Source organism: Rhincodon typus, chromosome 33 (assembly GCF_021869965.1).
Source record: "Rhincodon typus isolate 14 chromosome 33, sRhiTyp1.1, whole genome shotgun sequence".
In the NCBI taxonomy this organism is placed as follows: domain Eukaryota; kingdom Metazoa; phylum Chordata; class Chondrichthyes; order Orectolobiformes; family Rhincodontidae; genus Rhincodon; species Rhincodon typus.
The window spans coordinates 32,832,831-32,860,649 of record NC_063364.1 but is presented as its reverse complement, the minus strand read 5'-3'; the positions used below and the strand labels follow the sequence as shown (position 1 = coordinate 32,860,649).

The 27,819-nt window shown below is 42.2% G+C and overlaps 1 protein-coding gene across 1 annotated transcript in view; it reads left to right on the top strand.

The window, feature by feature from the left end:
* The window catches only part of rasgrf1 (Ras protein specific guanine nucleotide releasing factor 1), a 96,767-nt gene that overhangs the window by 33,320 nt on the left and 35,628 nt on the right, over positions 1 to 27,819 (top strand). The window contains exons 2-7 of the mRNA XM_048616029.1: positions 7,403 to 7,509; positions 12,863 to 13,010; positions 14,758 to 14,850; positions 16,166 to 16,419; positions 18,247 to 18,326; positions 21,284 to 21,477. Coding sequence (XP_048471986.1) covers positions 7,403 to 7,509; positions 12,863 to 13,010; positions 14,758 to 14,850; positions 16,166 to 16,419; positions 18,247 to 18,326; positions 21,284 to 21,477 — 876 coding nt within the window. The remainder of the gene's footprint in view (positions 1 to 7,402; positions 7,510 to 12,862; positions 13,011 to 14,757; positions 14,851 to 16,165; positions 16,420 to 18,246; positions 18,327 to 21,283; positions 21,478 to 27,819) is intronic.

Genomic DNA, 27,819 nt, shown 5'->3' with positions numbered 1-27,819 from the left:
ACACCAAATTCTTTCCTGTTCTTGGACTCATTTTATTTTGCATCTTTTGTTGAATTACCTTCTAATTTCTTTCTAGCCACCAAAATGTTTCAATGTAAATGCTTCTACTACTTTGTTGTAATCCCAGTTTCTATTCTTATCAAACTATGAGCTCTTCTTATCCTTCTATCTCTCTCTGAAATAGTATGATGTTACTATGATACTACAATAAGCTCTCCCCTGCCTACACCAGGATTCCTTCTGCAGATTCGCTGTCTTTCCTTGGGGCCATGTTCACTTCCAGGTCCATTTTCAGAACTTGTACCGCATTTTCAGGCCTTGCATATCTTTATCTCCGTTTGCTAATCAATTCTTCTTACCTCCTGCCCCTCACCTTGTACATTGAGCCAATGTTTGTTTCTGCTGATGGCTTTCTGCTGCTCTCTCTATAATGGTGATGTTTCTCACTTTGTGGCTCCTTATGGCATATAAATTACTCTGGTGTCAACTCTCCTTTGTTGTCCTGTGGGGCAAATAACCTTGTCCAAATCGCTTTGTACATATTCTCTGGTGCTCAAACTGGACTGACATATGCATATACAAAGTGTATCATTCCTCTTTACTTTCTGTGACATTTTAAAATTTATTCTTGAGATGTGGATTTCACTGGTTAGGCCAGCATTTATTGCCTTTCGTTAGCGGCCCTTGAGAAGTTGGTGGTGAGCTGCCTTCTTGAACTACTGCAATCTATTCGGTTTAGGTACATATCTACAATGCCACTAGAGATGGAGTTCCAGGATTTTGACCCATCAATATTGAAGGAACGGCAAAATATTTCCAAGTCAGAATGGTGAGTGTCTTGGAGGGGAACTTGCAGGTGGTGGCATTCCCATGTATCTGCTGCCCTTTTCCTTCTAAATGGAAGTGGTTGTGGGTTTGGAAGTAGAATTAGAATTAGAATTGGGTTTATTGTCACGTGTACCCAAATTACAAAAGAACACGAGAACAGTGAGAAGTGTGCAATGTCACAGGTACAAATCTTAGGCACAAAAAATAGAGAAAATAAATAAGAAAATTGTACTACATCACAGATATACATCGCATAAGTTAGGAAAATAAGAAATAAAGCTATAAAGATCTATAAGGGCTTCCACGTGGTCTGACTGGGCTCCACCAGTTCCCAACTAGTAGCCATCTTTGTTCCAGGTCAGCTGGCCGCAGTCCCCACTCTGCTCCTGGCTGCTGGACTAAGAATGTAATCAATGCTAATTAATCTTGAGGAAAACATCCTAAGAATTTGGTTGCCATGTTATAAAATTTGTTTCCATCACTACCTTTTCCAGATCTTTCCATTCCTGGATTAAAATGTAAATCTGCTGGCCACATAAGCTGTAGGGCTTGCTAATGTTTCACTGAAAGCTTAGCCATAGTGAATGATATTATGCCTGTATTTAAGGTATTCAAGAAAATGTGAATCTAATTGTAGTCCCTTCCCAAGGCTGATCATTCATTACTGAAGGAGGTTCTGCATTTCTCCCAAAAGCTGATTGATATGGACTGCAGCCCTGAAACATTTGCCAGAGGCTGCCCATGTCAGGGTAAATGATACTTCATAACTTGGTTAATCCGCCAGGATTTTATAAAGTACATCATCTTTTATCTCTTAATATCTTTCATACACTCCAGTACTAAAGGGATTTTCTGCCATCATGTTCAGTATCACTACGTTTATATATTTTCACACATTTCCCTAAAATCATCATTGAACAAATTCCCCAACTTTGTCAGATAGGAATTTTAGTCTGGTGTCCTTAGTCTAGCCCCTACTCATTTCTCCATTATCTTGTCTACTATTACTCTTTTCTCTTTACTATATGTTATTGTAGATTGGCTAAATCCAATTGCCATTCTACAAAGTGCAAAATGAAATGCATTCTTCCTGTCCCATTCTCAAGTCCATTGCTGTAGGTTTGTTTAAGTCTCTTGCTAAAGGGAGATCCACAATGGGGGCAGTGGGACCCTCCTTTTTTTTTTACATATCTCACATTTATCACAACCTCTCCTATAATTCATCAAGCCTTATTCTGGTACTTTTTTAGTAACATTTTTAACTAGCAAGAAGATGCTCAAACTGCTAAAGTTATTTTAAGATAATTAGTCCTTTTCCTTTAAACTCTTATCTTTTGAATCCAACAACACCTGCTTAATATTGTGATTAGAGTAGTTTGATCTTGTTAAAGGAACACAATAATGTTTTGATTGTGTAAACTGTACAAATAACAATGAATAATACAGCACAGGAACAGGCCATTCGGCCCACCAAGCCTGCACCGAGACATTTTGCCCTTCCATACTAAAACTATCTTCACTTAAAGGATCCTTATCCCTCTATTCCCTTTCTATTCATGTATTCATCCAGGTGCTTCTTGAATGCTGCTACTGTGTCTGCTTCCACCACTTCCTCTGGATGCACGTTCCAGGCACTCACCACCCTTTGTGTGAACTTGCCTCACACATCTCTTTTAAACTCCCCCCCACCCCACCCTACACCTTGAACCTCTGTTCCCACTCTATCCATGCCATTCACAATCTTATTAGCTTCTATCAGACTGCCCCAGAACCTCCTGCATTCCAGTGAAAACAATCACAGTCTATCCAACCTTTCATCATAGCTAAAATCCCCCATAGCAGGCAACAACCCGGTAAACGTTTTCTGTACCCTCTCCAAAGCATCCACATCTTTTTGGTTGTGTGGTGACCAGAACTGTAAGCAATATTCCAAATGTGGTCTGACTAAAGTTCTATAAAGCTGCAGCATAACTTGCCTATCGTTACACTCAATGCCCCTTCCAATGAAGGCAAGCATACCATAAGCCTTTTTTACTACCTTATCTACCTGCACTGCTGCCTTCAGTGATCTGTGGACCTATATACACAGATCCCTCTGCATATCAATACTCCTAAGGGTTCTGCCATTCACTGTATAATTTCTACCTGTACTTGACCTTCCAAAATGCATCACCTCGCATTTGACCGAATTAAACTCCACTTGCCAATTTTCTGCCCAGGACTCCAACTGATCTATATCCTGCTGTATCCTCTGACAATCCTCCTCACTGTCCACAAATCTTCCAATCTTTGTATTGTCTGAAAACCTACTAATTAGACCAGCAATGTTTTCCTCCAAATCTTTTTTGTAGACCATGAACAGCAGAGGTCCCAGCGCTGATTCCTGTGGAAAACCACTAGTCAGAGCCCTCCATTCTGAAAAGCATCCTTCCACCGCTACCCTCTGTCTCCTATGATTAAGCCAGTTCTGTATCCATCTTACCAGCTCACCCCGATATCACGTGACTTTATACCTGTAAATCCACTGACTTCCCAAAAGCAATTGCCTTCTAATGTTCTATGTCCAGTTTCATTTGAGCATTTCGACAGATGGTCTGTTCAACAGTGAATACCTTTCATTTGATACTCTTCCTGTGCAGATAAAGTGGCTTACGCAAGCTATGTTACAGGGAATCACCGCTTCTTTTCACAATTCCAGCTTGTTGTCATTCCTAAATCTGAAGCAGGTAGAATGCTAAAATTCCTTAATGTTACTTTTGTCTTTAGTTTTAAAGAATCTAGATAACATTTTAAACAAACACCGTGGATGTGCATCGACTATCTAACACAGCACAATTGAATGAGTCTGAGACTAAATCTTTAATTTTTTGTTTGAAGCTTCTTGTAGCAAGTACAATTTCCTCTGAGGGATCAGTATCAATATCTTCTCCTTCTACAACATCCATTACTTGAACATTCAAGTGCCAGTGAGAATGATACGTGACATTAGTGCAGGTGGGAGAAAGTCATGTCTCAACTTTTCAGTCTTTTTGAAAACAAAGGTAATCAAGGAGATTGGGATAGAGAGGGAAAGTTGAGTTGAGGTGCAAGATCAGCTGTGATCTAATTGAATATCAAAGCAGGACCAAGGTTGGCATGGCCAACTCCTGCTCTTACTTATAAAATTCTTGTGTGGAATATACCACAATTGGCTGTTGTTAAATTATGGAGAGGTAATGGCTGAGTAGTATTATTGCTAGACTATTAATCCAAAGACTCAGGTAATTTTTGGAGGACCCAGGTTCAAATCCTACCATGGCAGCTGGTGGAATTTAAAATCAATAAAATTCTGGAATTAACAATCTAATAATGACTATGAAACAACTGCCATAATCAGGAAAAACCCAACCGATTCACTAATGTTCTTTAGGGAAGGAAATTGCCTTTGGGCAATTAGGGACAGGTAATAAATGTTGACCTAGGCCAGTGATGCCCAAAATTCTGTGAATTAATATGTTTTTAAAATTATAGCAATGATTATAATGATACAAGAGTAATAGAAACCAGACAAAAAGCCAAATAAATGCAGATGCTGGAAATCCAAAACAAAAACAGAAAATGCTGGAGAAACTCAGCAGGTCTGACAGCATCTGTGGAAAGAGAGAAACAGAGTTAAATGACCCTTCTCCAGAACAGGTTCTGAACAGTTCTGAACAAGGGTCACTGGAGCCGAAATGTTAACTCTGCTTTCTCTTCGCAGATGCTGCGAGACCTGCTGAGTTTCTCCAGAAATTTCAGTTTTTGTTGTAATAGATTTGGCTGCTGGTGATGAGGAAATATAAACCAATAGATCTCTGGGTAATGTAACAGTCACTTTACACTTTCATAATTTCTTTCTTTTTATGTGCTTCCAGCTCACAAGATGTGTAGCCTTGTGTTATAAATATGATCTGCTTTGACTAAAATCTGCTATTATCATTTCCTGTGAAAAGCCTCTTCAGCATTTTTATTTCCACTACGAAGTAGTGCTTACTTTATTGATGAGAAAATAGCACACTTCTGAACGTTAGACCAATAGCTTCATCAAGAATGTTTACCCCACATGTCCCCATTTGCCAGCACCATTCTTCTGTCTCACATTCCAAATTTTGAAATGCCACTTGTCTCTCTATCTTTCTCTCTACTTGTGCACTGACTTTCCTGGAGAAAGAATTACATTGGTAGAATTTTCTGTCCTAGCTTAATGAAATGTATTTCAACCATGGCTGAATGGAAAAATATAAATTCAAGGTTAACACAAGCTCTTTCAAGGTGTGCCAACATCACTATTGGGCAGCCTCCATGAGAGTTTTAAGCCAGGGATGAAAACAGCCAGAGATTATCTTTCTCTCCCCATTGCTGTAACCTCCTCTGGGCCCACAATGCTTCAGGAACTCCCCATTCCTTAAATTCTGGCCTTCTCTGCATCATCATTTTTAATTGCTTCACTGTTGGCAACTGTACTTTCTCTGACAAACATATTCTCTCCTTAAGCCTCTCCACCCCTCTGTCCTCCTTTAAGCTGCTCTTTTAAGCCTTCCTCTCTGACCAAACCATTGGACACCAGTCCGAATATCATTTCATGTGACTTGGTGTCGTGTACACGTCTGCAAAGCGTCTTGAGATGCTTTAGACAAAACTAAAGTTGCTATATAATTCCAGTTTTCCCTCTACTAGAGGAAGATAGTCTAAGCAATAAGGCAATGATGGACACATGAGCGAAATATGACAGTCACCAACAAACCTCATATGAGCCTCTTCTATGGAGAGAGAAGGACTCTCCTGCTCATTCCCCGAGGAACAATGTAACTTGAATGAAATAAACAGAAAATGAGGCAGAAGCATTAGTGTTCTCACTGGCTATCTGGTCAGCTTACATGGTATAAAATACATTTCCTTCATGTGATTTCGTGCAGTACTGAATATGCCAGTAGTGGGTGACCTGTATTCCTGGTTTAATTCAAATCACATTCTTTTCCTTCAACTCAGTCTTAATTTATCTAATTTAAATTTAATGTAGTCTTAATTCTTTCTTCCATCTCAAGACAAGATAGCATCCAGTTGGTCCAAATGGCATTGTTAACTAAACTTAAAGCAATTCAATCCATAATGTAGGGATCTCATACCACCCACATTACATTTTCCAACAACTACCTATCCGAAGCTTTTTCCTGTTAAAAAGCTATTTGATATCATGCAGCACTGATCTACATTCTTCATTCACATGTCCAGTTCAATCAGTTACTTTCCAGTTGATTTAATAGAGTCCCTCTCTCCCCCTCTGTCTGGTTGGTTTTAGGGGAGAGTTTATTGCTGCTTGGGTCTTGCAGGCCCATGATATTGTTCAACTGAGAGCTGATGGTTGTAGGATTAGTTTTAGTGCCTCGTGCTCTGTAGTTGAGAGGTTCCTCTGATGGGAATCGATCTGTGTTGGTGAAAGTGAAGGAGTCAATGCTGAGAATGGAATCCTTTATCCATGACCTGCCAGAGAATAGAAAGAGAATGGGTTCAGTACGGGATGGTCCTTTGGGTGCATTGACCCTACAGTTCAGTTATTCTGCAATGATGGGAAAATGATTTGAATGACCTGTGGTCAGCTTCCAGTTAGCTTCCTCTCCTAGTTGATCCAGAATTCCTATTAGCTTGGAGCTTTGTATTCACACCTGCTGAAACACACGTTGTATCTGTTCCAAACATATTGCACAGGCAGAGCTGATCCAGACTGGCAGAGGGAGAGGACAAGAGGTTGCTTCAGGCAGCAACTCTTTTATCGATTGAACTTTAGACCAGTTGAAAATAGCACCTTCTTTAAGAGGATGGAGCTATACTAGGCGACAAGGTTAATCTAGTAACAGAATTTGCCTCTGACTTCACCCCTAGGCTGTAATCGTTTCCTGAATTTTCTAATACTGCATGCTTCAATGGTTTTCTGTAGAATTTATTTTGCATCTCCATCACTTGGTGAGTTCCACAGAAATGTTCTTTGCATCACTGCCTTGTTTACTTTGATCTCCCTGGATTGCCAAGCTGATCCATACACGGGCTCCCAAGCGTCCAAGATTGACCTGCAGTCCCCAGCAGTTAAAGGTTAAGTTCCTGGATAATATTGCAAGCAATAGTCCAGAAATTGCTGGGGAAACTCAGCAGGTCTGGCAGCATCTGTGGAGAGAAACACGGAGTTAACATTTCGGGTCCAGTGATCCTTCTTCGGAAAAGGTGCAGGGCATCAAATAACATTCTAAGGAATTCCTTTCACATTTTCAATCAATAGTTTTGTTTACTAATCATAAACCAATGGAAATAAAGGAGGGACAAGAAAGGGCATGATCAACAGTTGAGAATCATGAAATCAGCTTATGAAAAGCCTGCCAACTTTCTGAATAGCTGTGGCAAGATCAATCAATGTGGGAGATTGATGTATCAGGTGACCAAGAGTGGGCATGTGGGAATGGAATGATTGGCAGTGGGAGGTTATGTGATGAAATTTCCTCAAATATATCCAAAAAATGCACTAGATAATTACCACTTAGTGTTATGTGATTTTATGTTTTGACAGTATTACTTCACAATTAACTTTGGCCATGATGCTCAGAAAGCCCTGGAACTGAGGACAGAAGATGTGAAAGATTGTGATGACTGGGTTGCAGCAATTGGTCATGCAAGGTAAGGCTGGGCCTGACTATTCTAATGTATTTTTGGCTAAACTCACACTACCCATTCTCTGTAAACTTGAGTTTATCTCAATCTTTGCTGTATGTACCCTGACTTTCAGAGGCCCATTCACTCATCACTTTCCATGCCCACTAATTTACATAGCTGCAGTCTAGCAACACCATCAATAAGGAACTGAGTTGGATGATCAGCCATGACCATATTGAAAGGTGGAGCAGACTCAAAGGGCTGAACGGCCTACTCCTACTCCTGTTTTCTACGTTTCTATGTTTCATTGCTACCTGCTTGACATACTGGGGGTAGAAGATGAATGCCAGCCTTGCTAGTGAAGCCTACATCAAGAATGCATCTGAATATTTCATTCTCAACACATTTAGATTTGACATTTCTCATCCTTGTTTTCAATTCCCTCCATGGTGTTGTTGCTCCCTATGCCTGTAATCTCCTCCAGTCCTACAACACTGGGAGATATCAACTTGACTCTAATTTGGCCCCTTACAAGTCTTTGATTGTAACTGTTCCCCCATTGGTGCAATTACTTCAGCTGGCTAAACTCTCCACTTTGCAATTCTCTCCCTAAACCTCTCCACCTCCTCCTTTAAATTGCTCCTACTTTATAGACCAAGCTTTAAGTTAACTACCTTAATATCTTGTCGGGAGGTTCATTACATGAAAGGTGCAATACAAATGCAAGATTCTGCTGAGGCTTTGTTGTTATTTCTTGAGGAATGCAGCCTTCACTAATTAGTTTTGTTGAATCATTCATTCTCAAACACAGCTGAATCTCTCTGTTTCTGGCTATGTTTTGAGTTTTGGTGAGTTTTTAGAGGGTTTCTCCCTGTGACACCTAGCGACATCTCTCACAGTGTTACCAAATTTACTGCATTGATAACCTATCCTATCCCATGACATCTCTCAAGTCTGATTTCTGACCCATCTTACCATGCACTGTTCCCAGAATAATTCAATCAATATCCTGAAATTTACTGGTATCCTTTGAGCCCATACCTTTTTTAAAAACCCATTGTGCACCTGGACAAGTACAGTCGGTGCGGAGCTGTCACTCCAGAGCTGCCCTGCACAGTTCCCGATGTTTGCCCCAGACATTGGCATTGGGGGTATTCGGTGCCCCTCTGTGTGGGCAGGGACCTGGAGATCCTGCTGGGATGGGGTGGTGCTCATGTGGGATGTTCTCTTCCCCAGGGACCAGCAGAGACTGAGTTTAGCCCCATTCCCGGGTCAGTGCGGTCTCAGTGTCTGAAAGAATGCCCAGTGCTATAGGAAGAAGGTCAATGTCCTTCCCTACTCCGCCAGGGTAACTGGCACCATCTTCTCTCTGATACCTCACCCTCACTCTCTCTCTGATCCTGCACCCACCTCCCACTGATCCTTATGGTCTATCCCTATCCCTCCCTATTGTGCTACCCACCCCCATCACAGTCCTTGACCCCTCCTCTACACATGACTCTGCATTCCCTCTCTGCCCCCCCCATGCATAACCACCACACCCCCCTAACCAAGCCTTGACACTCTTATCCCTTTTGATAGTGATTTCCCTTCCTGCTCCACCCACTTCTCTACCCCCTTCGTCCTACCTCGAGAGGTACACCTCTTGCCCGTCATTGCACCCCCATGAGTAACAGAGGGACCACCGGCACACAACACCCCTCTCCCCACCCCTCACCCCCCACCGCACCCCCAGCACAGGACTGTATTCAGCTCTGACCGAGTTCAAGTATCCCCTGGATATGAATGACCAGAGCCTGACCACTGTCCCTAATGGATCACACTTGATTTCCCCACACTGTTTCTGCTGGCCTGACACAGCTGACCACGACCCACTGCCCACTCTTCAGGTGTCCCTAACCATGAATGGCCCAAGCTGCCATCTTACTGCAGCCAAGCTATTGGATGGTTTGTGATTTGTGCCCGTGATTGACGGTACCAGGAGCACCTGACCAACAGCATCCCACCCCAATCTTCCACTGGACCAAGGACTAGCCCCATCTACTTTGTGACATAACCGTTTGGTTTAATGGATGCAGTGTGTCCCCTATGTAGACTGCGGCCACATACTGTAGCTGTCCAATTAGTCCCACAGCCCTGGCTTTTCACCGTAGCCCTATACAGTCTGTGTACACCTATTTATCTAATCCCCCTTTTGAAATTTCCTATTGAATCTTCTTTCACTGCTCATTTCTGCTGCATGTCCAAGATCACCAACACCTGCCATGCAAAAAAACTGTTTCCTCATCCTCCCTCAACCCACCAATTCTTTTGCCAGTACAGGAGTTTGTAATGTTTAGCAAAATGAATAGAGTGAAATCTCTCTCAGGGGATTCCATGGATATAAGGAGTCAGAAGGGTGTTGGTGACCAACAAGAGGTTTTCTCTCGTTCCAGTTCAAGCTACAGCATCAAAACAGCAATGGTTCAAGAAGATCACTCTTGGAAGATTAGGGTTTGTTTAAAAAGTGATGTCTTGTTCGCTTTATCTGTGTGCCAACTACAAGTAAGAAAAATAACAAGTTGTTGGGATTTTTGAATGAGGTGGCAATCCTGGTCAAATGTGAGATTATCCAGAAATTAATAATTTCTGCCCGAGTGTTTCAGAATGACCTCAAAGTGAGGTACTGGAGTGTTGTCCCTCTTTAAAGAAGCTATAAGGATGGCCGTTGGGCAAATTTCCTGGAGGAGTGACCAACAGTGTTATAAATGACAATAGAGTGTACCAGAAGAAGCTTTTTGGTGCATCTCTGCCCCATGTGAAATTAATCCAAAAATGCTTGATACTCTAACTTTTTTGTGTGTGTCTTTTTAATGCCGTCAGTCAAGCAATTCACTTAAACCTCTGCAATTTTTATCTCAATAGTTCGGAACACCAAATCCTGCCTCTCAAAAGACATTAGACCCTGTACAAAGCTGTCACAATGATTAGTACTCCAGCCCCGTTGGTTTAGGTAGAAAGACCCTTGACGTGTTTATGAAATTGTGAAAGCCTACCTTTGGGATCTAACCTTGATAACCTTTGGTTTCTATAGCTACTAAAAGCATTTTTGGATATCGTTCATCACGTCTGAAAATAATGGGCCACTTGACTAAATAGAGTACATTTCAGAGGGAGAAGCTGGTACTGACCTTGAGGATTGACTTTAACCCTGTGTGTTCATGAACTCTGCTCCTTTATAACTTTGCTTAACTTGATGAACAAGATTAAACAAATTCTTAAATATGTTAAGAATGAAATATTGAGATGAGTTCTTGACGTAGGCTTCACTGTCAAGGCCGCCATTTATTTCCCACCCCAGGGTCCCGAGCAGGTTGCAATGAAATGTAGAAACAGAGAAATTATGAGCAGGAGTAGGCCATTCAGTCCCTCGAGCCTGCTCTGTCATTCAATATGATCATGGCTGATCATCCAACTCAGTGCCTGTTCCTGCTTTCTCCCCTTACCCTTTGATCCCTTTGCTCTTAGGAACTATATCTAACTCCTTCTTGAAATCATTCAATATTCTGGCCTCAACTGTTTCTGTAGCAGATGATTCCACAGGCTCCCCACTCTCCATTTCTCAGCCATTATCTTGAACTGTTTGTGGCAACTGGTTTGCCCGGCTAATTCACAGCGTCAGTTAAGAGTGAGACTGGAGTCACATAGGCCTCGACCAGGTAAAAATGACTGATTTCCTCTTTTTGCACTGTGGCTCCCTTGGGAGATCTATGTGAGTGAGGGAAGAGGTTAATTATGGGGTTTACTGTTGTACCATCAGGAGGGGATGTAATTCTAAAATAAAGACACTTTATTGAGAATCAATGACAGCAATCCTGCAGGTGGCAGGATGATTGCACCATATGGGTCGTTAATGTGCCAATACTGTCTGTATGAGGTTTATAATTAGCACAATTAATATTTGTGTGAATTTGATTACTAGCCTGAGAGCAGCTATGAATGCAGCTACCAGTAGGTGTAAATTAGATGACAGTGTGAGGATGACAGTGTTATAATGAGGTGATGTGTTGCTCTGCATATTTCTGCCTGGCTGTTCGTACCCTGCCATAGGGAGTAATTGCTGGTTTATTACAACATTGAAATTACTAGTCAAAGAAAAGCCAAGGTCCATCTATCATCCTAATTGGAGAGCTCATTTACAGAGCCAGTACAGGTACAGTCGGCCAAGTGGTCTCCTCCTTGCTGATTTTACCAGGTTCCTATCCTAGCAGTCATATAATAAAAGCCACTTTACAGCTTTTAACTTGTCACAATGATCAATCTCTCTGTGAATCTACAACAGACACACAAGAGGTGAGAAATTCCCCTAGGGTGGAGAGCTTTTGAAATCCCACGTCTAAAAAACACCTTGTCCTCCCAAATACTTTCCACCCACCACACATCCTATCTCAAATCACTCACATACTAAATCCCAAAAAGTTATTCTCTGAAAGAAATCTATGTAATCACTGTTTGAATGGATCAATATTGCCTCCTTTCATACCTGCCTTTGGAGCCTGTCCGTAGACTGGCTGCTCACTCACTGAAGTTTCTGCAGATTCACTTTGATACTACCCCAGTGAGAATAGGTCACGTCCCCTGGATCTACTGCTCCATACGAGGTGTAATAGTTCATCCAGTTCTACATTATTTGGGCATTTTAATATCCTAAAAACAGCAATCATACCATCTCTCAATCTTTTATTTTAAAGAACAAGGGAGGCACCTACTCTGCCTTGGACAATATTCATCCTTCAGTCATTTTTTAAAAATTCATTCACGGGATGTGGGCCATCCCTAATTGCCCAGAGAGCAAGTAAGAGTCAACAACAATGCTGTGAGTCTGGAGTCACATGTAGGCCAGACCAGGTAAGGAACCAGATGGGTTTTTCCAACAATTGACAATTGTCACAGTCATCATTAGACTCTTAATTCCAGAATTTCTTTTATTGAATTCAAATTTGGGTCCCCAGAACATTACCTGGGTCTCTGGATTAACAGTTCAGCGATAACACCAGCAGGCCATTGCTGTATGTGGGAACTTGCTCTGTGCAAATTGGTTGCTGTGTTTCCTACATTATAACAGTGTCTACACTTTGAAAGCCCTTTAATAACTGTAAAGCATTTTAGAGCTGGGGAAGAGGTACTGAGGGCATAAAAATCATTATTTAAAATACAAGTCTTTCTTTCTCCCATGTGACTTTAGGAATGGTAGAAGACAAACAAAACAGACTTTAATTTTTATGTATCTAGCATGTCCCCCTGAGCCATTCTGACACCTCGACTTGCTACCAGAAACCCGAGTTCCACTGTCACTTTTTTATAAGCCAATGAGTTAACAGCTTTATTCTTGGAACAGTTACAGGAACCTGGCAACAGAACATGAGTCCCTGATGCAGAAATACCTGCACCTACTGCAGATTGTAGAGACTGAAAAAACAGTTGCTAAACGACTTCGACACCAAATTGAAGACCAGGAAATTGAAGTGGAGCGACTAAAATCTGAGGTAGGGTAAGATGCAGAGCAGGAATGGTCCTTTCCCTTTAGACTGAAGTGAAGAGGTCACCCCTGGGAGGGGGAGTGTGGACATTACTGAGTGGGATTTGAAACAGTTTATTTACCAGAGTTCCTCCACAATCGCAGGGAATAGTTTCAATCTGAGGTGACATCAGAAGTCTATTCCCTTTGCCAGGCAATTGGAAACACAGAGGAATATTCAGTGGGAACAGGATTGGTCTCAACTTTGATGCCACCAGTGTCCAATAGCCTGGTAACTCTGGACTCACACATCACTCAGTGAAGATACCAGAAGAAGACCTTCACTGTAAGATAGTGGGGTGTATTCAGTGATACTGCACTGTACTGGAAGATTTGCTCTGAGGGGGAGAAGGAGCTCCTGCACTTAAAGCTCCATTCCCAACTGCACCAAGTGTGGCCCTCCAACCCAGAGCCTGGAGGGCCCTGAATTTACCCCAATGCTTTCGTGCGAATCTGCACTTCACAAGGGCAGCGAAGATATTAAAGAGGGACTCTAACTGCAAAGAACTATTAAGATAGTTTATCTTTTATTTATTAATATTCATAGGGAACAGGGACTTCTGGGCCAGGAAAGAGGCCATTTGTCTCATCAACTCCATTCTATGTGGACAAAGATTATTCTAGAATGCACTTCACTGCCTTGCCTCCCGCCAGGGAACACTGCCCATTCCGGACATGTTGTTCCTCAGTTTAGGGAACAGACGATTGTAAAACTCTGATGTGGATGGATGAATGCTTTCATCCCAGATACATGTCTTGGGTGTGGAATGTGGCCGATTTTGGGTGATTTTGTAGACGTTCTCCTACCCAAGAGAAACACTGGGCCCATAGCAAACGGTGTGTGGAGTCTTCCAGAGATGCTCTGTCGCTGTGAAGGCCAATCCAGGAGAGACCCCAGTGTCACCTGACTTCACAGGTTGTTGTTTACGGCCTTTTGTCAAACTGCTGTGGCTCCTGGCTGCCAATGTAGTGAACATCAGGGAGGTTTCTCTATATCCCACTTTTGTCAGCAAATGGCTCCTAGGAATGTATGAGTCAGTATTTAGGGCCTTCCTGCCAGCCTTGTACATGTCCTTGAGGCACCCCCCACCTTGCCCCCACCCCAGTCTCTGGCTCCAGTTCGCACCTCCCCCCCGCTACCGGAAGGTCGGGATGTGACTGTCTTCCATTCTCTGGGCGTGCTCAAATCCCCAGAGCCAGCTAATTGGTGCCAACTACCTTGGAAGCTCTGCCTTTGGAAGGACCTGCCACATTCATCATTTTATCTTATGGGCATATACGCAGCGTGTGCCTCAGACAGCAAAGAGAGAAGCTATTGAGCTTCTTTACCCGAGATCCCATGCACCCAGCAAGGTGCTAGGAAGACTGATGTCAGAAGGTTCTGAGGGCCAGTTTGATGAGACTCCATAAACATTTTGTAAGTCCGCCAAAGATGTTTTGAATGACTCCGAGATTGTGAATTCATATATCCCCCAGTAGCGTGATGTGAAATTGAAAGCAAGTCCTGAAAGTTGTTGTATTGTCTTTTAAAACTGAACCAGTTCCTGAATACCCTCCTGGGAAGGGAGGCTGCTTACCATACTCCGTCTGACCTGTACATGACTTCAATCAGTGTAGAGCTGTGTAACTGTGACTCCCTTGGGCCCCACTGTCTCTGAGTGCAGCTCCATGTCAGCAGAACAGGGCACTGAAAATATCCTCTTTATTTTAAACAGATTGCTTCGCTGCTGAAAAATAACGAACGTATCCAATTAACACAACCTGCAGCCCAGAACGATGAAGATGTTGACATAAGGAAAATCAAAAAGGTAAAGTCAACATGCAGATAAGTCAATAGCAGCACCTGAGACATCCAGAACTGTACTTCCCAGAGCCGATTAACTGCTTCTTTCCTTTGCATCGTTTTGGGTAAAATTGTTGTAAATAATACAAAAGATGGTGGAACTTTAAGTGTAACTTGTGTTCAATGCAACTTTGGTTTCCATTATCTTTTGGGTCAGTTAATAAACAAACAGAAACTACCGACAAACCTGTGTCTGAATTCCTAATTGTACAAGTTAATACTAATTGTACTTGTTTGAAGTAATTAGTGAGCATCCACACAGGGGATACTGATATACAAAGGTCTGACTTACAAATGCGATCCCATACAGGGCTGTAATTTTAAAGATCCGACATAGGAACATTTCCTGCACTTACGAATAGCTGCTTTGTATTCTTCTGCATTGTGTTTCAAGTTCAGTACAAATCAATTTGTCAATGGACTCAAGTGGAACCTGTTTACAACCTAGAGACAGCCTGTATTAAACTGGTTCCTTTGGGCTCTAGATGATACTGTATACTTTGATAGATTTAAATATGATCCTTGAAATAACTAGCTAATATGCTACAATATAACAAACAAATAGTTCATTTTATTAAAGGTAACTTTTAATTTAAAAGCAGGGGTTGGATTGACATGTTTGTGCGGCAAGCCTGTCTTCATCAATCTTAAATTAACTTTGCAAAAGTAACACTTTTAGACCGTTGAATGAATTTTTAAAAATATTGTTTTAAAATGCTTATTCATTAAGCTGATTTATCACAGATTCTGCTTCACAATAAACAAAAAAAAAACACTTTTCAAAATGGCTGCAATTTTGGTCAGAATTTATACTGGAGTCAATAATTTCTGCACTGGGAGGTCAGTTAGGAGGGAGCTTTGCACTGTGGGAGGTGTAATCTTTCATTTGGTCATTAAACCAAAAATCCATCTGCCCTCTCAAACGTACAAGTTCCCATGGGCACTATTTAATTGGACAGGAGTTCTCCCTTGGGGTCTTAGCTAATATTTATCCTTCAATCTATTTTCAGTGATCCTGGTTATTTGGACATTTTTTTGTGGGATCTTGTTGTGCACTCATTAGATGCCATGTTTGCTACAAGAACAGAAATGATTACTTTTGGAAAATGATTCTATTGGGCTGTAAAGCACCTTAGCACATGCTGGGGCAGGGAATGCTGTGGAATTAAGGGCATGACCAACAGCCCAATGGACCCAGCCACTGTGGGAATAGGTTTGGCATGGGCCTGTCTGACAGGGTTTCTTGAAGATGACTGACCGTGTGCTCTTGCCCAAACCAGGTGCAGAGCTTCTTGCGAGGGTGGCTGTGCCGAAGGAAATGGAAGACGATAATCCAGGATTATATCCGCTCCCCTCATGCAGAGAGCATGAGGAAGAGGAACCAGGTGGTGTTCAGCATGCTGGAGGCTGAAGCAGAGTATGTGCAGCAACTCCACATCCTGGTCAACTGCTTCTTGCGGCCTCTGCGGATGGCAGCTAGCTCCAAGAAACCTCCCATTGGCCACGATGATGTCAGCAGCATCTTCCTGAACAGGTATTCACTGAGTATTAGCACCAGCTCTGTCACTCCTCTGATAGCATGGCTATTCCATTTCACAGTCACGTCTCTCATTGTGAATTGCTTTAAGATATTTCTGAGATGCATAGCTGCCAGACTTTAACTATGTCACAAAGGCAAAATCCTGTAGATGCTGGGAATCTGAAACAGAAACGGAAAATATTGGAGAAACTCAGCAAGTCTGGCAGCAGCTGACAAACAGCTCATGAAAGAAACAATCAATTGTATGTTAACTGCCTTTAATAAGATTAACTAATTGATAACCTTCACTGAAACCCCCACCATCACCATTCAGGGAATTACCAGAAACTGAACAGGAATAACCATATAAACACACAAGCTACAAGAGCAGGTCAGAGGAATCCTGCAGCAATTAACTCCCCTCCTGATTCTCCAAAGCCTGTCTACCATCGAAAAGGCACAAGTCAGGAGTGTGATGGAATACTCCCCACTTGCCTGGATGGGTGCAGCTCCAACAACACTTGAGATGTTTGGAACCATCCAGGACAAAGCAGGCCATTGATTGGCACCATATCTTCCATATTCAACATGCACTCCCTTCACAATGGCAGTGTGTGCCATCTACAAGTTGTCCTGTGCCAACTTACCAAGGCTGTTTTGACAGCACTTTCTGCAAGTTCTACCATCTAGAAGGACAAGGAATGAGAACACTACCCCCTGCAAGTTCCCCTCCAGGTCACCATCCTGACTTGGAAATATATTGTCATTCATTCAGTGTTGCTGGATCAAAATTTTGGAATTCCCTGCCTAAAGGCATAGTGTGGATCAACCTATAACATACTGACTGCAACAGTTCAAGAAGGCAGCTCACCACCACCTTCTCCAGGGCAATTGGGGATTGGCAATAAGTTCTGGCCCAGCCAGTGACACCCACATCCATGAATGAGAAAAGACTGTTTCTAGCAGATAACAATCAGATCAACTGGTAAATCTAACGAAAAATCATTTCATCATGTTTCAAGTTCAATTTGACAGAGTTTTTCCAGCACTTTGCTTGTATCTGAATCGGCCACATTTGGAGAGCCGTGCATATATTTTGAGCATCTGTTATGTTTCTGAGCCTATCTATTTCTTCTGTTCCTTATTCACTTCATGAAGAAGATCTGGATATGAAGGGAATCAAGGGAGATTGGGATAGGGTGGTTAGTTGCTCTGAAACACATAAGTATGTGAACTATATACAGGAAGGGGCTGTTTGACCCCACTGCCTGCTTCTTCCTTTGGTAAGGTCATGCCTGATCTGATTGTGCCTCAACTTCCCACTCATACCCACACCCTCAATTCCTTCATTAGTCAAGAATCAATGACCCTGCCTCAATTCATCTAACTCAGCCTTGAATCTGTTTCAATGACCTCCACTGCTCACGGGGGCAGATGGTGATGTGGTGCCACTGGATTAGTAATCCAGCGGCCCAGTCCTCTGGGGACACAGTTTCAAATCCACCATAATTACAAATCTGAGATTGAAAGCTAGTCTCAGTAATGGTAATCATGACAACTATGCATTGTTGCAAAAACCCAGTGCAGTAATGTGAAGGAAGGAAATCTGCCTCCTTACCTGGTCTGACCAGACCCATGTTGACTTTAAACAGTCCTCTGCAACGTGTTAGCAAGATTGTCAGTTCCAGGGAGGTCTGCAATGAGCAACAATCGCTGGATGCATCCTATGAATGAACAGGGAAAATGACACCAGCAACGGACAAATATAAGATAATTGCAGAGTTATATGAGTGCACATTCTATACAATCTTTCTGTTTAACTGTTCCTTTTTTCTCTTGCAGCGAAACAATCATGTTTTTGCACCAGATATTTTACCAAGGATTGAAAGCTCGTGTATCCAGCTGGCCCACATTAGTATTAGGTAAAGTATCACTAATTACTGTACAGCCAGAGGAACATCAGTGTTAAACCAGATCCTTTACAAAGGTGTGGAAGTTATTTAACATTTGTTCTGCTGTTAAGATGGAACCACATGTTTTTCAGAGTAAAAGGTCTAGTCATTATTTAGTAAAGACAACTTCATTTTAATCAGAATTCAGTTGTTCTTCTGAAAATAGAACTGCACCTAGCGTGAAATGTGTTTTATCTTTTGGATGAGGTAACAATTAAGAAACCTTTAGTATTAGGAATGATAGAAATGTGGCCACATGATTAGAGGCTGAATTTTGAGAAGAAATCAAAGGACAGGTTTAAAAGCAGCATTGTCCAAATGGAATGATCTGGTCGGTAAATCTCCACAAGCAATGTTGGCATGGTGGCACACTGGTTAGCACTGCTGCCTCACGGCACCAGGGACCTGGGTTTGATTCCACCCTTGGGTAACTGTCTGTGTGGAGTTTGCACATTCTCCACATATCTGCATGGGATTCTGCCAGATGCTTGGTTTCCTCCCACAATCCAATGATGTGCAGGTTAGGTGGATTGGCCATGCTAAATTATCCCATAGTGTCTACCAATATGCAGGCTAGGTGGATAGTCGTCATAAGATCGGGATGGAAGGTAGTTTGAAGGGTCAGTGAAACCTTGATGGACTAAATGGCCTCTTTCCACACTGTAGGGATTCTGAGATACTTCTATGATACAATGTGTTGGATTTGCTTACCTGTGCAAAAATTACCAGGGCTTAGAAACTATAAAAACAGAGCAAAACATACTGATTACACACCTACTCGAGAATTATTTGGGTGAATAATGAATGCTTATCCTGTCAGCAATGTTCACATCCCCTAAAGATTTTTTAAAAATTGGGTCTGTCAAAATTAACCAGAACTGTGGAATTGACATGTGCGATGGGTGGCAGCTACAGTTATTTGTAAATAAATCTGAAATAATAGAGATGGATGTAAATTTTTGAAAAAAAAGTACTCTTTAAATGACAAACTCATTTTTTAAAAATGTAATTCTTGCTTTTGTATCTAAAGAGAACACAAAGCCAAGAGCTAATGTTAAATAGAACCTTAAATAGACCACAGCTGAAGTACTGAATGTCATGTTTGCCACCTGTATGGGACTGAGGAAAAGTTGCATGTGAATTCATTATAACGTTATCAGGCTTAAGGCATTGCAGTTAAGCTAAACAGTGGCAGTTGAGAAGACATTAAAGAGGCCGGGATAAATATAAGGTACTGCAGTTTGCAACTGAAGTTGGCTGGAGTCCTCATGGATTGGTGTCATGGTAATATGACCGGGCCAGTAATCCAGAAGCTCAGACTAAAACTCTGGGAAACACCGTAGGTTTAAATCCCACCATGGCAACTGATGGAATTTAACAACTCAGGCTGGTTAGGACTTGGATTGGGATCACCTGCGAATACCCCTCAGTACGTAGGAACAGGAGGAGGCCATTCAGCCCCTCAAGCCTATTCCAAATTCAATGAGATCATGGAAAATGTACAGTTGATTCTAGAACCAGGGAGAATTAGGGCCAAACCATTCAGATATTAGGAAGAACTTCTTCAAACAAAGGTTGGTAGATGTTTAGAACTCTCTTCCACAAATGGTAGTGGATGCTGGATCAGTTGTTAATTTTAAACCTAAGATAGGTAAATTTTTGCCCATATCCCTTAAACATTTGTTAAACAAAGGTATTATTTTAAATCTACAGAAATAGTTTATCTTCATCTACCCTGTATTTTCCTGTTAATATCTTGAAGACTTCAAAGAAAAAAATCACCCTTTCACCTTCTAAATTCAACAGAAAACAGGCTGAATTTGTATAATCTCTCCTCATGCCTGAACTTCACAGGCAAGTTTTCATTTTTGTAAACCTACGTTATCCTCCCTCCAAGGCCAATATATCCTTCCTAAGATGTGGTGCCCAAATCTGCTTACAGTACTCCAAGTCAGGTCTAACCAAGGTTTTATATAACTGCAACATAACTTCTACATCCTTGTCTTTCACTTTTCAAGATATAAAGGCCAGCATTCCATTCACTTACTTGTTTATTTTCTGTTGGGGTACTTAGGATGGTTCGGTACAACAGATCAAGCAGGAATATGGGATGTAATGCGAAGATGGATGCGAGTTTAAATACACTGTCACAGTAGACTCTGCCTGACAAACGATGTTGATGGTGAACTTACACCCACACTGGCAGTTTGCTTTTTGTTCTGATTTAACATTGGCCAAGTTTTTACAAAGATTTTTCAATGCTTCAAAGGTCGATTTATACACTGACATCTACTGTAATCCGAAAGAGGTTAGAAAGAAATGTCTTTATGCAGAGTCCTTCAAATGTAACTCCAATTCTTTGCTACGAACTGATCTTTACATAAGAATGGAATGTTAACTCCCTGGCCAGTCGAAGACTGTCCCATGCCAAGCAGGAATGCTACACTGCCAAAGGCACCCTACTTCAGGTGGAGGGTTAAACCAAGGTCTCCTCTGCCCTCTCAGGTGGATGGAGAAGATCTTGTGTCTATGCTGAAGAACAACGGGAGAATTTCCCCAGTTTCCTTGCACCAATATTTAGCTCCAAACCAATGTCACTCTGACAGATCATCTGGTCCCTTTCCCCTGTACATGGGATTTTGAATGCAAATTGGCTGCTACATCCTCTACATTACACCAGTAACTACATCCCAAAAATACATGATGGCTGTAAAGGGCTTGGGTTTGCCCTTCACTCATGAAAGGTGCTATATAAATGTAATTATTTCTATTCTTTTTATCAGTTCAAAGATAGTCCTTTAATCTGATGCGTAATTATGTGCAAACCATAATGGGAGTTTTATCCCCTTCCCTCCTGATACACTTTGTGCTCTTGTGGAGATGATAGTTACAGGTGTTGACCTTACCTGTTCTGAACATTCTTCCAGCTGACCTGTTCGACATTCTCCTCCCAATGCTGAACATCTACCAGGAGTTTGTGAGGAATCACCAGTACAGCCTGCAGATCCTGGCCAGCTGCAAGCAGAACAGAGACTTCGATAAACTCCTGAAACAATATGAAGCGAAGCCGGACTGTGAAGAGAGAACACTCGAGACCTTCCTGACCTACCCAATGTTTCAGGTGAAGCAGCAGGACTCCGGATTGGAGCCAGGTCACAGTAATGTTTAGGAAAGTGTTCACATCTTAATGGTGCTTTCTGATTGAATTACTGTCTACTGTTGAGGTTGATCAGTGTTTAAACATGGTCTTCATTTTCAAAGTTTGTCGGTGATTGGGCAGAGATTGATCTTCCACCTGTTCACCAGCTGTGAGTTGGTCAAACCTTGACTCAATCATAAGACTGGGGAAGGTTTGTCTCCAGGTGGATAGCAGCTTGTGAATCCTGGCCAAACTCCCTTGGAGGGAAGCCACAATAACACAAACAGGATGAAAAGAACAGAAGGAAATGACTAGCTTTCTGATCATTTTTTGGCAACTTTTAAAGATGTTAATTGGTGAATGGCTTAACTTTTTGCTGTTTCATCAAAATAAAAGGTGAACCAAATGTAGATTTTGTAGAAACAGAGACTGCTGAAGAAACTCAGCAGGTGTGGCAGCATCTGTAAAGACAGAAATAGAATTAACATTTCAAGTCAAAGATGACTCTTCAGAACAGATAGATAACTGGCATTTATAATGCTGCATGGTATGACCAGTGAGATTTTGAAGTATGTTACAACTGGGTAGGGGGTCATTGGTTCTCGTCTCTTTAAACCCCTCTCAGTCAGTCACAACATTTTTACACATGAACATACAAATCAGGAGCAGGAGTAGGCCATTCAGCCCATCATGCTATTCAATAAGGTCATGATTGATCTGATTATAAACTAGATATGGTCTCATCAGAACCTTGTATAATTGAAACATAACTTCCCTACATTTTATTCAATTCCCTTCATGATAAATGATAGCACCCATTAGCTTTCCTAATTACTTGCTGTATATACGTACTAACTTTTTAATTCATGCACAAGGACTCCCAGATCCCTCTGCATCTGGAGCTCTGCAACTTCTCACCATTTCAATAATAATTATTCTTCTTGACAAAATGAACGATTACATATTTTCCCATATTTTACTTATTCCATTTATCATGAAGCCAATATACTTCAATCAAATTGTAGTTAACCAGATCCAGAATGAGGGAAAACTAATTCCAGGGTTTTCTTGAATGGAAGAACATGGCATTTTATTACTCATTTAAACTCTTGGAAAATAATAAAATGTGACAACTAACACATACACACAAGGCAAGTAATAAGCTTAAAAAGAGAGGAGTAAGGAGGATGTGCAGACACACCGGGGGGTACTGGCAGTTGTAGTTTTAATATTTTTTAAGAGTTCTGGAATTGTAGGAATGAAACTCAAATCCCAATAGTTGAGCTGTTATCATGTTTCCTTTGGAGTAGTAAAACATACAGGTAACCTTGTTTTTTAATGAGTAGTGCTTTTTTTTTACTTGACACTGAATTTTAGTTTGAGAGACAGTAGTTCTTACTTACAAATTCATTTTATTTACCTGTGTTCTCCTGCTTTGAAGCAGTTGTTGACAAAGGCCCATTTGTATGTTCCTGAATCTGCTGACTGTTTTCCAAGGCTGAATAATCCACAGACAACCTTTCTACTTTTAATATGTAACTTGCAAAAAGATGTGAATCAACCAGGAAGTACAGACCTGAATTTCAGTGCCTTTAATAATGATACTAATTTCAGCTCAGACTGATCCTTATTTTCTGATAGTTTCATGAGCTTGCTGAGCCTAGTCAGATGATTACAAGTAACCATTTAGGGTCAATATCTGTTCTTTCTTTTAAAAAATATTTTTAGTCCACAAAAATCTTAGATAATCTGAGGGTTTTCAGGTAGAATGGCATTCTTAACAACTTTAATATCAACTGTGGCAATCAAAGTCTCATTTCTCCATATCAGGATCAGCACTAGTTTATGGTAACCATAGCCAAAAGAGATGCTAACCAGATAGATAATCATTGGCAAACTCCTGAAACGTTAAAGGTCAACCTTTGTAAACAAGGACAGCACTTTTCCAGAAACACGAACCACTCCCTCTTGATCTACAAATTGCATTAGACCTTCTGAATTTGCCACTTTCAGAAATAACTTCCATCTTCCTGTGTTAGCTTCCCATGTTATGCTCCTCTTGCTCAATGTGGGAGCTCAGGGACGCGGCTGATGTCCCTGACTCCTACACATGCAGGAAGTGTGTCCAGCTGCAGCTCTTGTTAGACCGCATGACGGCTCTGGAGCTGCGGATGGACTCACTTTGGACCATCCGCGGTGCTGAGGAAGTCATGGATAGCGAGTTCAGCAAATTGGTCACACCGCAAATTAGGATTGCTAAGGGAGAAAGGGACTGGGTGACCAAAAGGCAGAAAAAAAGCAGGAAGGCAGTGCAGGTGTCCCCTGCGGTCATTTCCCTCCAAAACAGGTATACCGTCTTGGATACTGTTGGGGGAGATGGCTCACCAGGGGAAGGCAGCAGTAGCCAGGTTCATGGTACCGTGGCTGGCTCTGGTGTACAGAAGGGCGGGAAAAAGAGTGGAAGGGCTATAGTCGTAGGGAATGCGATTGTAAGGGGAGTAGATAGGCGGTTCTGTGGTCGAAAACGAGACTCCCGAATGGTATGTTGCCTCCCAGGTGCACGGGTCAGGGATGTCTCAGATCGACTGCAGGACATTCTGAAGGGGGAAGGTGAACAGCCAGCTGTCGTGATGCATATAGGCACCAATGATATAGGTAAAAAAACGGGATGAGGTCCTACAAGCAGAATTTAGGGAGTTAGGAGCCAAGTTAAAAAGTAGGACCTCAGAGGTAGTAATCTCTGGATTGCTACCAGTGCCACGTGCTAGTCAGAGTAGAAATGAAAGAATACGCAGGATAAATGAGTGGCTTGAGAGATGGTGCAGGAGGGAGGGGTTCAGATTTTTGGGACATTGGGACCGGTTCTGGGGGAGGTGGGACTATTACAAATCAGACGGTCTACACCTGGGCAGGACTGGAACCAATGTCCTAGGGGCTGCTTTTGCTAATGCTGTTGGGGAGGGTTTAAACTAATGTGGCAGGGGGATGGGAACCAAATGAGGTTAGTGGACAGTAAGGAGGTAGTAACTAAAGCCTGTAAGGAATTAGATAATGAAGTCAGTGTGACTAAGGGGAAGAGTAGGCAGAGAGCAGATGATGAACGCAAAGGGACAGGTGGTCTGAGATGCATTTGTTTTAATGCGAGAAGCGTAGTAGATAAGGCAGATGAACTTAAGGCTTGGATTGGTACCTGGGAGTATGATGTTATTGCTATTACTGAGACTTGGTTGAGGGAAGGGCAAGATTGGCAACTAAATATCCCAGGATATAGATGCTTCAGGCAGGATAGAGAGGGAGGTAAAAGGGGTGGAGGAGTTGCATTGCTGGTCAAAGACAATATCACAGCTGTGCTGAAGGAGGGCACTATGGAGGACTTGAGCAGTGAGGCAATATGGGCAGAGCTCAGAAATAGGAAGGGTGCGGTAACAATGTTGGGGCTGTACTACAGGCCTCCCAACAGCGAGCATGAGATAGAGGCACAAATATGTAGACTGATTATGGAAAGATGTAGGAACAACAGGGTGGTGGTGATGGGAGATTTTAACTTTCCCAACATTGACTGGGATTCACTTAGTGTTAGGGGGGTTTAGATGGAGCAGAATTTATAAGAAGCATCCAGGAGGGTTTTCTAGAGCAGTATGTAAATAGTCCAACTCAGGAAGGGACCATACTGGACCTGGTGTTGGGGAATGAGCCCGGCCAGGTGGTTGAAGTTTCAGTAGGGGATTATTTTGGGAATAGTGATCACAATTCCCTAAGTTTTAGCATACTCATGGACAAAGGTGAGAGTGGTCTAAAGGAAGAGTGCTGAACTGGCAGAAGGCCAACTATAGCAAAATTCGGCAGGAGCTGGAGAATGTGGATTGGGAGCAGCTGTTTGAGGGTAAATCCACATTTGATATTTGGGAGGCTTTTAAAGAGAGGTTGATTAGAGTGCAGGACAGACATGTCCCTGTGAAAATGAGGGATAGAAAGGGCAAGATTTGGGAACCATGAATGACAGGTGAAATTGTGAGACTAGCAAAGAGGCAAAAGGAAGCATACATAAGGTCTAGGCGACTGAAAACAGACGAAGCTTTGGAAAAATAGTGGGAAAGTAGGACCAATCTGAAACGAGGAATTAAGAGGGCTAAAAGGGGTTATGAAATATCTTTAGCAAACAGGGTTAAGGAAAAGCCCAAAGCCTTTTATTCATACATAAGGAGCAAGAGGGTAACTAGAGAAAGGGTTGGCCCACTCAAGGACAAAGGAGGGAAGTTATGCAAGGAGTCAGAGAAAATGAGTGAGATTCTTGCTGAGTACTTTGCGTCGGTATTCACTGAGGAGAGGGACATGACGGATGTTGAGGTTAGGGATAGATGTTTGATTACTCTAGGTCAAGTCAGCATAAGGAGGGGGGAAGTGTTGGGTATTCTAAAAGGCATTAGGGTGGACAAGTCCCCAGGTCCGGATGGGATCTATCCCAGGTTACTGAGGGAAGCGAGAGAGGAAATAGCTGGGGCCTTAACAGATATCTTTGCAGCATCCTTGGGCACGGGTGAGGTCCTGGAGGACTGGAGAATTGCTAATGTTGTCCCCTTGTTTAAGAAGGGTAGCAAGGATAATCCAGGTAATTATAGACCGGTGAGCCTGACGTCAGTGGTGGGGAAGCTGCTGGAGAAGATACTGAGGGATAGAATCTATTTACATTTGGAAGAAAATGGGCTTATTAGTGATAGGCAGCATGGTTTTGTGCAGGGAAAGTCATGTCTTATCAACTTGATAGAATTCTTTGAGGAAGTGACAAAGTTGATAGATGAGGGAAGGGCTGTAGATGTCATATACATGGACTTCAGTACGGTGTTTGATAAGGTTCCCCATGGGAGGCTGATGGAGAAAGTGAAGTCGCATGGGGTCCAGGGTGTACTACCTAGATGGATAGAGAACTGGCTGGGCAACAGGAGACAGAGAGTTGTAGTGGAAGGGAGTTTCTCAAAATGGAGAACTGTGACCAGTGGTATTCCACGGGGATCCGTGTTGGGACCACTGTTGTTTGTGATATACATAAATGATCTGGAGGAAGGTATAGATGGTCTGATTAGTAAGTTTGCAGATGACACTAAGATTGGTGGAGTAGCAGATAGTGAAGGGGACTGTCGGAGAATGCAGCAGAGTATAGATAGATTGGAGAGTTGGGCGGAGAAATGGCAGATGGAGTTCAATCCAGGCAAATGCGAGGTGATGCATTTTGGAAGATCTAATTCAAGAGTGAACTACACGGTAAATGGAAAAGCCCTGGGGAAAACTGATGCACAGGGAGATCTGGGTGTTCAGGTCCATTGTACCCCGAAGGTGGCAACACAGGTCGATAGAGTGGTCAAGAAGGCATACAGCATGCTTTCATTCATCAGATGGGGTATTGAGTACAAGAGTTGGCAGGTCATGTTACAGTCGTTTAGGACTTTGGTTCGACCACATTTGGAATACTGCATAAGGTTCTGGTCACCACATTACCAAAAGGATGTGGATGCTTTGGAGAGGGGGCAGAGGAGGTTCACAAGGATGTTGCTGGTATGGAGGGCGCTAGCTATGCAGAGAGGTTGAGTAGATTAGGATTATTTACATTAGAAAGATGGAGTTTGAGGGGGGACCTGATTGAGGTCTACAAAATCATGAGAGGTATAGACAGGGTGGATAGCAAGAAGCTTTTTCCCAGAGTGGGGGACTCAGTTACGAGGGGTCATGATTTCAAGGTGAGAGGGGAAAAGTTCAAGGGAGATATGCATGGAAAGTTCTTTATGCAGAGGGTGGTGGGTGCCTGGAACGCGTTGCCAGCAGAGATGGTAGAGGCAAGCACATTAGCGTCATTTAAGATGTATCTAGACAGATACATGAATGGGCAGGGAGCAGAGGGATACAGATCCTTGGAAAATAGGCGACAAGTTTACATAGAGGATCTGAATCAGTGCAGGCTTGGAGGGCCGAAGGGCCTGTTCCTGTGCTGTAATTTTCTTTGTTCTTTGTTCTTTGTTCAGAAATTATTTTAGTGCTCTCCACTCTGGAACAATCTTGCAAAACCTTTGAATTCACACAAAACTTAAGATGAACCAACCTTGGTTTGTTGCTCTATCTTGTAGGCAGTCTGCTGGATCAGTCGGATTTTTCGGATTATGTGAGATATCTGTGAATGTAAATCCAGGCTGAAAGCAGGCATTACAATGTATTGTATTGGAGTTTCCACCATTAGTCAAATATCGATCCATCTGAATAGACACATCATTGCAAGTCCAGTCAACATATAAGTGTAAAATAACACAAGCAATGAGAAAGAGATAACACAGTGTG